The sequence below is a fragment of the Mandrillus leucophaeus genome, unplaced genomic scaffold, assembly GCF_000951045.1.
Source record: "Mandrillus leucophaeus isolate KB7577 unplaced genomic scaffold, Mleu.le_1.0 Scaffold182, whole genome shotgun sequence".
Classification (NCBI taxonomy): domain Eukaryota; kingdom Metazoa; phylum Chordata; class Mammalia; order Primates; family Cercopithecidae; genus Mandrillus; species Mandrillus leucophaeus.
The window spans coordinates 1,331,735-1,343,228 of record NW_012101832.1 but is presented as its reverse complement, the minus strand read 5'-3'; the positions used below and the strand labels follow the sequence as shown (position 1 = coordinate 1,343,228).

At 52.5% G+C, this 11,494-nt stretch overlaps 1 protein-coding gene across 1 annotated transcript in view; it reads right to left on the bottom strand.

Annotated features, from left to right (window-relative positions):
- The window catches only part of LOC105537979 (bone morphogenetic protein 8B-like), a 28,278-nt gene that overhangs the window by 15,244 nt on the left and 1,540 nt on the right, over positions 1-11,494 (bottom strand). The window contains exons 2-5 of the mRNA XM_011977696.1: positions 10,411-10,477; positions 9,500-9,582; positions 4,633-4,705; positions 2,701-2,857 (exon numbers count right to left, since the gene is read on the bottom strand). Of these exons, the coding sequence (XP_011833086.1) occupies positions 2,701-2,857; positions 4,633-4,705; positions 9,500-9,582; positions 10,411-10,477 (380 nt within the window). The remainder of the gene's footprint in view (positions 1-2,700; positions 2,858-4,632; positions 4,706-9,499; positions 9,583-10,410; positions 10,478-11,494) is intronic.

The following is an 11,494-nucleotide window of genomic DNA, read 5'->3' as shown; positions in this document are numbered from 1 at the left end:
GGAGAAGGAATGAACGTGCCTTGTTCCACAGCACCCGAGGGTGTCTTTTGAAGTCTTACTTTTTGGTCAGAAATAAGACTTTGAATTATATTTTTCTAAATAAATGTATTCTTTCACTCATCTAATAAGTTCATCATGTTTAATTTAGAAATACATTTATCCAGTTCTTACTGTGTGTACAACACTGTTCTGGGCACTGAAAATACAACAATGAACAAGATGGACATTGTCACACAATGTGTCCATGGACACACACATGGAGTTTATGGCCTAATGGAAGACATGAAATATAAACAAAAAGCAAGTAAAATATGGGATGTCGTTTCTTGGTTCTACTGTAAATGCTGTGAAGGAAACAGAAAAGGTTATGGGCTCACGAGTAATGGGTGCTTTTCACAGGGCTCCGCATGGCCTTGGAGAAGGAAAAAGATTAAGATCAGACTATTCTCTCAGGCGTTGCTGATAGGAATGCTGTGTAGAGGAGGAATTTAGCAACACCTAGCCAAATTACATACGAATTTACCCTTTGACACAAGAATTCCAAAGACATACTGGCAAAAATATGAAAAGACATTTGCAGAGAGCAATTCGTTGGTCACAGGAAACAGACCAAGCTATACCTGGTTCCACAGGCACCTCTAAATGTTTATTTCCTACAAAATCATAAAAGCTGCCCCAAATGGTCTAACGCTGAACCGGCTTCTGTCTGGGGAAGCGGCAAATGAATCTGCTTTCTAAACCACCTAAACCACCTTAATGTGACTCCCGGGAAAATAAACAATCATGAATCGCCAACCTGTGCTGATGGAACCCTCAGCTTCCTCCTCCAGCCTCGGATAAAGCAAACTTCGGAAGCAACCCCATGCTTCCAGGAAAGGCCCGGGTGGGCAGCAGGTGGCTTCCACTGGCCACATGTGGGGCCCTGTGCTTGCCACTCCAGGCTAGGCCTCCAGACGCCAAACTCTGCGACCCTCAGCCCAACATCAACAAGAACTCTGGCTATTTTTGTGCTCTGGGCAATTTAGTCTCACCCAGACAACCTAAATTTGTCTTATTTCTGACCAAAAAAATGGGACTTCAAAAGACACCCTCATCCTCCAGCTCAGAACAGAATCTTGTGGCCTGTGAGCGGTCCCACCTCCCCTCAGACCCTCCCCAGCCCGGAAGGGCCCACAGGAAGAGTGTCCCAGGGCCCTCCCTGCGCTGGCCCTGCCATCTGTCCCTTGGGCCTCTGGTGCCTTCTGCCTGCAGACGCCTCCCGCAGAGTCCCTCCTGGAAGCTGCTCTCCCCAGGCGGCCCCGTCCCTCTCAGTCTGGCTGAGAAGCCTCCCGGTGCTCAGACCCCAGGCAGGTCAGGCTTTCAGCCTCTCCCGGCTCCCATGCCAGGGCTTGCTGTCTCTGGTTCAGCTGTTCCTCTGGACAGCGAGCCCTTGGAGGGCCAGGACGGAGCCACGTGGGTGGACACGGGAGGCTCGCATGTTGGCTCATCGGCCGCTGTGTTCCAGGGCCCCAGAGCGGGGGTGCCCCAGCGCCTTCTTCCCAAGGGCCTCTTGTCCCCAGGACAGCGGCTCAGTGTCCGGCACTCAGAGCCCCTTGGGCTGGGTATCACTGCCAGTCTGGGTGTGGCTACCATGTCCCCGTGTGACTCTGTCAGAAGCCACCGACATTCCCATTGCTGTGGACCTGCCTACTCTCCCGGCCTGGCCCCTGAAGGTGGACAGTGGCTCCCCCAGAGCCCAGGGCACATGGGATGGGCCTGCCTGGCTGGTCCCACAGGCAGCAAAGGCGGGGGTTGGGAGGGGCCACTTCAGACCCAAAACAAGGCTTGGGCCCCACAGCCTCTGTAGGCCAAGGGTGGGCGGGACTCATGACCTGTTGGTTCTGCATCCTAAAGGGGCTTCTCCCACCCAGAAATCTCAGCACCGCCTCCAGGCAGGCCCAGGCCTCCATGCTGAGGTATTTCCAGCCGGGTCTCATCACTGGCTTGCTTCAAGGGCTGTTTCCATAAATGGTGCTGCTCTCATAATTACCAGTCCAGGCCTCAGATGGCTCTGGACCCCAAATTAAAAGGGAACACCCACACATACCACCACATCAAGCCCGCCAAGGCCAAGAATAGATCCCAGGAGATGTGAGCAAGAAAGATGCAATTCCTCCAGTGAAATCCCAGGAAAGAACTGAACTGTGGGAATTTTCCAGAAAGAAGTGGTCAGTGACACATCCTCTCTTGCCTGTGGGAAAGAGGTTCTGGGAGGAGGGGGGCTGGGTGTACCTCCCCACCCTGTGCCTCACCCCGGAGGAGCCCCCATCAGCAGGCAGGGGGTGGGCACATTCTTCGGTCAGAGCTGGAAAGGCCTTCAGGCAACCCTGCAGAGATGGGGAAACTGAGGCCAAGGAGGGGCAGAGGGTTTCCAGGGTTAGATTAGAGGCCCGTGTCAGATTAGAGGCCCGTGATGTGGATGTTCACACTTGGGGCCAGTGTGAAACGAGTGGCCCTGGAGTTCAATAGGACATATTGGGATGGGGGGTCACCCGTCAACAAGGCCCTCCTGTCAACAGACACCCGAGAATGCCCGTGAAGCCACCTTCCTCCAGGCGGGGCCCTGCGGGGTCTTGGGGTCCCAGGGGAGGGCCCAGGGAGCTGTGGCACCCATTGTTAGGCCCCACACAGACAGGGAGGGCCGGCCCCACTCTGTCCCACCTGACCAGGCCCAGCCTTCTCCCCACTCTTGACACTCCCTGCCTCTTGCTGAGTTCCTCTTTCCCTCAATTTCCTGCCACTCAAGGGCTGGGTGCACCATGGGGGCGTGCCGGGAAAAGTCAGACTTGGTCCCTATTCTCAGGTTGTTCAGGGGATGCTGGGAAGTAGGAGAAAGGGGGCTAGGTGTGCCCCTGCATCACACAGACAGAAAGCGACTGGAATCCCAAGAGAAGTGCACGCAATGCAGGACAAGTGCTCTGGTGACGGTCGTAGTCACGTACAGGGCTTTGGAAGAAGGAGGCAGAGAAAACTTTCCTTGAAAACATGTTCAAGAGGGGTGGAAGAACTCTGAGGAAGAGAACTGAAGAGTCACCTAGGGAAAGGCTGAGAGGCGGGAGATGCTGTTCCAGGTCGCACTTTTGAAGCACTGACCTGTGTGTCAGGCACCATGCTGGGCACGTGTGGTACCTCGTTTCTGTTCATGCTAACCTGACTGTGTTAGTTATCTGTTGCTAGGTAACTCATTTTGCAAATGTAGCAGTTTAAAACAACAAACACATATTGTTGCACATTGTTCTCAGGGCCAATAATCCAGGAACTTAGCTGGGTAGGACTGGATCAGGGTCTCTCATGAGGTCACAGTCAAGCTGTCAGCTAGGGCTGCAGTCTCTGAAGACTTAGCTGGGGATGACCGATGCACTTCTAAGCTCTGTCTTTAGCTGCTCACCATGCGGCCCTCTCCATAGGGCTGCTCACCTCATGACCTCCCCCAGAATGAGGCATCTGAGAGATGGAAGCCACAGTCTTTTATAGACTAATCCTGGCAGGGACCTATCACTAGGGTCATATTCTATTGGTCACACAGACCAGCACTGGCACATGTCGGAGGGGACACAGAACTCTGCGCATGCCAGGAGGTGGGACCATTGAAGGCCATGGTGAAGGCGGCACCACGACCACCCTGTAGGGGACATTATTCATCCCAGGTTATAGATGAGAGCACTAAAGATCCCGGAAGTTAACTGATTTGCACAAGGCCGCAACTGGAGGCATCCAAGGTGGGATTCAGGTCTAAGTCTGCCTGGACTCCAAAGTCTACATTCGTTTCTCCTCATTCACGGCCTCTCCAAGCTGCAGCTATGTCAAGGGAACACCAAGCGGTGCAGTTGACTAGAACGCTGAACTCGGAATGCCAGGCTGGGGAAACCTGAATTCCATTCTGGCTTGAAGGGACACACACAAGCTCCTGAGCAGGAAAAGCCATGATGGGATTTTCACTTCAAGAACTGACATTTCAAGAACATGCAAGAGGCCAGGCGCAGTGGCTCACACCTGTCATCTCAGCACTTTAGGAGGCCGGGGTGGGTGGATGGCTTGAACCCAGGAGCTGAAGACCAGCCTGGGCAATATCATGAGACCTCGTCTCTATAAAAAGTGCTTAAAAATTGACTGGGCATGGTGGTGGGCACCTGTACTCCCCAGCTACTTGGGAGGCTGAGGTGGGAGGATCATTTGAGCCTGAGAGGTTGAGACTGCAGCAAGCTGTGATCGTGCCACTGCACTCCAGCCTGGGTGACACAGCGAGACCCCATCTCCAGCCAGGAGCCATGCCTCCTCTCCTTTGGCCTTGTTTGTCTCCCAGAAAATGAGAGAAGGATCTTGTCGGTCTTCTGCACTGTTGAACCCTCACACCCATGTTTGCCAAGTGGGTAATGGACATTTCTCCCATTTGGGGATCATTTATATTGAGTAGTCTTTGGGCCTCTCTTTCTCAGTAAATGAGTAGACTTTGGGTTGGGCTGGGGCTGTGCTTTTATTAGCCCCCAAGATAAACAGGAAGGGGAACAGCACACAGTAGGTTTGTAGCAGTGCTTGCTAAGGAGTGTTCATAGACTGCTCTTAAAGCCCTGAACGAGTCAACTTTCTCCATACCCGGGTCTTGCCGCCGTCAACTTCCCCAGAACCCTGGTGTGCAGGGTCCAGGACTGTTGAGAAGGAACGGCTGCTGCTCAAGATAGAGTCAGCAGTTAAAGGAAATTACCAACTTTTGCTTCTGGTCTTGCCACTAACCAGCTGGCCTTGGGCTAAAAACAAATAAAGCTGACATTTATTGAGCACTGACCAGCCACTCTTTTCATAATTTTACACAGATTAACTCATTTAATACTCTTAATCATCCAATGAGGTAGCTCTCCCATTTTACAGATGAGGAAACTGAGGCTCAGAACATTAAATAAATTAGACTATAATCGTATAAACTGTATCTTAGGTTAAGCTCTCTGGGCAACAGACACTGAGTCAGAAAATTTACTGGGAAAACTGGAAACTTTACTGCTTTTTGTAGTGAATAAAGGGAGCAAGTTTCGGAAACAACCAAAACAAAGGCCTCAGACAACTGTGACCGCACGGGGAGCTCTGGGGCTGGTGGCCCTTCAGAGCTGTCTCTCCTTAAGGCAAGAGGGCTGGGCACCGATACTGCCATAGACCAGCTGTTGGATGTGGGGTGTCCCCAGGGATGGTGTCTAACCTCGGGCAGCTTCTTAGGGCCCAGTCAATCAATACCTAGAGAAGGGCCAGGCATGGTGGCTCACACCTGTAATTCCAGTACTTTGGGAGGTCGAGGCTGGTGGATCACCTGAGGTCAGGAGTTTGAGACCAGCCTGACCAACATGGTGAAACCCCATCTCTACTAAAAATACAAAATTAGCCGGGTGTGGTGACGGGTGAAATTCCATCTCAAAACACAAACAAACAAACAAAACCTAGAGAAGGAGCTGTCAGCAGTCAGCACTCCAGGCAGCTGGGTCGTGAGCGACTCAATGCTGAAGAGAAGCTCTAGGAAGCCCCCCACAGCATCCACTACAAGGAGGCCTAGGTGGAATGGGGATTTCACCCAGGCAGCCTGGGTCAGATCCTGGAGCTATGCTTTTTACTACTCTGCTCTAGGTCCCTAAGTAAATGACTGGGGGTCGGGGCATAATCCCACAGGTCCTTCCCTCATAATACCCACAGCCACTTATTGAGCAGTGCCAGACACTTGCTAAGTTTTGTTTTTGGTTTTATTTTATTTATATATTTATTTATCTTTTCAGATGGAGTTTCGCTCCTGTTGCCGAGGCTGGGGTGTAATGGTACGATCTCGGCTCCCTGCAACCTCCATCTCCCAGATTCAAGTGATTCTCCTGCCTCAGCCTCCCAAGTAGCTGGGATTACAGGCACCCGCCACCACACCTGGCTAATTTTTGTATTTTTAGTAGAGACGGGGTTTCACCATGTTGGCCAGGTTGGTCTTGAACTCCTGACTTCAGGTTATCTGCCCCTCCTCGGCCTCCCAAAGTGCTGGGATTACAGGTGTGAGCCACCGTGCCTGGCCAGACACTTGCTAAGTTTTTATGTGCTATAACCTATTTAATCATTGTATTATGATACAGGCATTATTATTATTATTTAGACAGAGTCTCACTCTCCCAGGCAACCTCCATCTCCCGGGTTCCAGCAATTCTCTCCCCTCAGCTACCCGAGTAGCTGGGACTACAGGTCCGCGCTACCATGCCCGGCTAATTTCTTTTGTATTTTTAGTAGAGACAAAGTTTCACCATGTTGGCCAGGCTGGCCTGGAACTCCTGACCCCAAGTGATCCACCCGCCAAGGCCTCCCAAAGTGGTGGGATTACAGGTGCACGCCACCACACCTGGCCAGATACAGGCATTATTATCCCAGTTTTAAAGATGAGGAAACTGAGATGCTGAGACTTTAAATGACCTGTTCGACAGCTCATAGCTCTCAAGCAGTAGACCCAGAATTGAAAGCCAGTGAGCCCCACTCCAGGGTCACTAACCACCACTCTGCTGCCCCACCTCCAGGGCCTACCCTCCTACAGCTGTGATCTACCTTTCATATCTGCTCCTGTGGGTCTGTGCATCCAGGACCCGGGGCCAGTCACTTATACTCTTTGAGACTCAGCTTCCTCCTCTGTGAATGAAGGCAGTCGTAATCACTTACTCCAGGGATGAGAAAACACTGCAGAAATGGGTAGGACTAGTCACTAGGGATCCAAAGCATGCACCATTCTGGTGGCCAGACAGAACTTTGGGGAAAAGGGACCCACCTTAAACTCTTGGACGGGCAAATACCTCTGGGCATACAGTCACCCTAATATTTGACTTTTAAGATGGATAAAAGATTTATTGTTAAATTGAAAAACAACAAAGTTGCAAAACAGTGAGCATTACTGCCCCATGCAGTTAAAAAAAGAAAGAAAAGAAAACGCTGGGCATGGTGGTTCACGCCTATAATCCCAGAACTTTGGGAGGCAGAGGCAGGAGGATCAGTTGTTTGAGACAAGCCTGGGCAATACAGTGAGATCCCATCTCTACAAAAGATTTAAAGCAATTAGTTGGACATAGTGGTGCACACCTGTAGTTCTAGCCGTTCAGGAGGCTGAGGTGACAACATTGCTTGAGCCCAGGAGTTCACAGTTGCAGTGAGCTATGATCATGCCACTGCATTCCAGCCTGGGTGACAGAGACCCTGTCTCTGAAAATAATAATAATATACAAGTGTTAATATTTGTATTGATAAAATATCATGGTTGGTTGGGGGTAGGGAGTGCTGCATTAAAGGATTAAAATACTGATATTCTCTGACGTACAGGGAGGATTACTTGGGGTTTCATATCATATGTTTCTGAATATATGGTCTGAGCTTTCTATAAGGAAATTCTATAATTAATTTATATGATTTGAGTGTTCTAAAAGGAACATGCAGTAGTTCTATAAATCCTAAAACAAACATATTTTTTAAGCAGTAGTCTCAGTTTACATCACAGGTTCCCATTCGACACAGTCCATTTCAGCAGCACACACTGCATTTAATGGTGGGCCAGGCCCTGGGCTGTGTGGAGAGGCAGCTGCTATTCTGGAGAAGAGCAGAGGATGCGGAGGCAGGGAGACAGCCCGCTGTGTGGCCTTGGGAAAACCACGAACCTGCTCTGAGTCTCTCTCTCTTCTCTTTCAAACACAGATGTGACAGCAATTGTGAGATACCAATGAAGGAATAGACGTGGAGGCTCTGGGCACATGGGTATTGCTGGGTATCATCTCACACCAACTCAGAACAGCCCCATAAGATGAGTATCTCCATTTTACAGAGGAGGAAACTGAGGCTTGTGGAGGCTGACTGGAAAACCCAGATCACACTGAGATCAGGTGTCGGTGTCAGGATGTAAATTCCGTGTGTGTGGGTCTCAGGTCAGAAACCCCCAATCTAGCCCTGTTTGTCTCGCCATTGTTCAGCCCCTCCTGTTTCCAGATGGGGCGTGTGTGTCACCCGACAATTACCTTTAGGGCTCATATATGCATTATGTGTCTCTCGAACTAGAGAGTAATCTTCCTGAGGGCAGGGACTTTACTTTTTTCATTGTTGTATCTCCAGCAACTAGAACTGTGCCTGGTCCTTGGTAGGTGCTACAGAACTATTTGCTGAATGAATGAATGGGAAAATGAAACAGGTCCCTAGTAAAGAACCAAAGGAAGTGGCCCTGGGGCCCACGGAGATGGTGCCACCCTTCTAGGTCACATGGCTGGCAAGGGCAGAACAGGACCCGGGCCAGGTCCTGAATTCCCACTCAGTCCTGCTTCTCCCAAATCCAGACGGCTCTGTTCATCAACACCCCGGTCCATGGCCACTGGAGACCACAGGAGCAAATCTGGTTCAAGAAGGCATCGGGACAAAAGTGGAGCTGCCTGCATTCTGATCCTGGCTGGACTTCTGCCTGCTAGTCCTGCGTATGCCTCAGTTTCTCAATCTGGAACATGGGCACCTGCCTCTCCGCTGACATGGGTGGAGAAGGATTCAGAAGGAGTGTGCAGAGGTGGTCCTTCCTGCCATCCTTCCCCCCTTGGGAGGGGCTGGGCCAGCCTGAGGCACTGGGGCCGAGGCATGGCGGTGTTATGAGAAGGCGCCTCTGCCACAGAGCCACAGGGTCAGGGATGGGAGGCACCTTGCTTTTCTGATGCCATCACCGTAGAATGGACGAGAAAGCAGAGGCTCAGGGAAGGGAAGAGCCGTGGCCCAGGACATGCAGGAGCTAATGGTGGGCCCAGGCAGCACAAGAACCTGGGTCCTGCCTCCCAGTTCAGGGCTCTCCCCTCCCTGAGCAGAGAGACCAGGGACAGAATCCAACTGCTCCATCACTGTCCTGCCCAAGAGAGCCCAGGTCTACAGGCTGATATGGATGACAGGCCAGGCGGGGCCCCGGCTCTGACCCCAGCCCTGGCCTCCCAGTGCAGACTCTGAACATCAAGATGCAGGCTTGCCTTCCTAAAGCACCTGCTCTGCACAGAGACCTGACCCATGGCTGGAGGCCTGTGAGAGTCCTGCCCCCTGGGTCCTACAGGCTGTCATCAAGAGTTGGGCCCTAGGGGCACCAGGCCTGGCTGTGCAGGAGCCAGATGAGGCTGATAGGAGAGGTGGAGCTGGTGGGAGCAGGTGTGGGAGCCTGGGTGTGGGTGGTGTCACCACAGCGACCCTGCTATTAGATCCCGTGGTGGCCTGTGCCTCTGCCCGCATGCCTGTAATCTCAGCTACTTGGGAGGCTGAGGCAGGAGAAGGGCCACCGACCTCCAGGGGCCTCCAAACATGGAGAGAGCATCCTGGTATATGTCTAATCGGCGCCCCACCCCCACCCACCCCATGGCCTCAGTAATTACCAGTTAAAGCTACTCTAACTGAGAGAGTTCTACTAGTGCAGTTAGCAGAGCAGAATAAAGAAGCCCTTCTGACAGCTGGCCACGCCCACCCGCAGCCGGGGCTTCCACTAACAACGACCTGCTTGTTAATCCGCAGCGCTGGAGGCCCCGGGTCTGCACGAAATGCCCAGAGCTGGGGTGGGAAGAAGCTGGGATTTGGAATCCACAGCCATGGATGTCATACCGGATGTGCTGTGTGGCCCTGGGCTGGCCATTTAACCTCTCTGAGCCCATGAAACAGGGCTGGCAAAAGAGTCTCACATCAATTAAAGGAGGAATGGTAAGGCTGTGAAAGTTCACATGCTACTTTTCATTCTAAAAACAGGCACAAACATTTTTTGGTTGGCTTTTAGAATCCATTTCTAGGTTTTACATGTGTACAAGACACATGGAGATGTTCCTGTCACCTCCAAACTAGGCCACAGCTGGGAGGGCCTGGGGACAACAGTGCCCAGGTCCAGGTTCACCTTCTGAGGGGGAATGGTACAGGCTTTCTATTCCTGCCCCTCTACCAATCACATAACAACCCTGAGGACAGATCACCAGGCACCTCATTTTACAAGGAGCAACCAAGGCTGAGAGGGTGACGAACTTCCCTCAGGTCACACAGAGGGGTAAGCCCTGCCCAATTCCCAGCAACAGCCCCACCAGGCTGGGCATGTCCTGACCCAGGGGATGCCAGGGGAGGTAGGACATGGGCTGGGTGGTGACTCATTCTGATGGTCGACTCCCCCGGGGACATTCTTGGACGACTCCATCCACAGCTCTTCTTGGTCCTGAGCCCAGTGTCAGCCTGTCCTGATGACAGAGGCCCAGTCACAGCTTCACGATGGTCTCCTCTGTCCCACATCCCCCACCCTGTCCTCTAACTAGGAAGGCAGCATCCAGATCCCACCGGCCAGATTCCTGTGCCTGGCACTGGGCGCTCACCGATGGTGAACGGCTGTCTCCTGCTACTCACCTCCACCACCAGCTCTTGGGTTGTGGGGAGCAGAGGCTTGCTCAGAAGAGGCATGCCCTCTTCTGCCCTAGTGTAGGAAGCAAATGGCTGACGGCCCCACAAAACCTGCTGTGGCTCAGTCCCCTGTGTTCTTCAGCCCAGACTCCTCAGAAAGCTCTCTGCACCCTGAAAACCTGACCTGACAACAGAAATGTCATCTCACTGGGCACCGGATGGACAGTCAGGCTTCCTGGCTGTCCTGGCTCAGCGGCTTCGAGGCTACACTGTCCTAGGCATGGCGCTGCCTCTCTGAGCCTCACTGTCCTCATCTGGGAGATGGGGATGAAGACCGTGGCTGTTATCAGGGTTGTCGGGAGGATGAAGAATTAATGGGGCAGTTATCCTCTCCCTCCTCTCAGCCCCACAGCTCCCCTACTTTGGGCTGAGCTGTGGTCCTTGGCCCCCAGACCCTGGCCTGTCGCTAGCCACAGACAGGAGGCAAAGCAGATGGGGGACCTGACCAACAGTAACTACACGACCATAGACCAAAGAGTTTAGTACTGGAAAAAAAAATCTCTGAGATCTTAAGAAATAAATTGCTCCAGGGTTTGATACAAGATGTTTGCAGACAGGAAAAGCCAGGCTTTGCCTCGGAGAACAAAGTGGGTCCAGCTACCCACTGGGCCATTCCACAGGCCCGGACACTCACCCTATACCAGATCACATCCGAGGTGTTGGGCCCAGGGTGACAAGGCCACAGTCCCTGCCCCACTGAACTGAGCCTGCGCCTTCCCCAGCCGCTCCCCTGACAGCCGCACCTCACCCAGGCTCCGCACAGGGAAGAGCCTGCTGGGGACTCAGGGCACGCGAGTTAACTCTGGTCACTCTGATGATGTGACCACAGGTTTCCACGCTGAACTTTGTCCCTCTCCTCAGTACTGCCCTTATCACAGTGACAGCATCCCGGCCTCTGTTTACTCACCTGTCTCCCCAGGACCAGGCTGTCTGCCTGGGGCAGCCCAGGTGGGCAAGGACATCACCTGATTCTTACTCCTGGGTGTGTTTGGGGCAGGGTGAAGGCAGCGCCTGGGAGTCCACAGTTCCC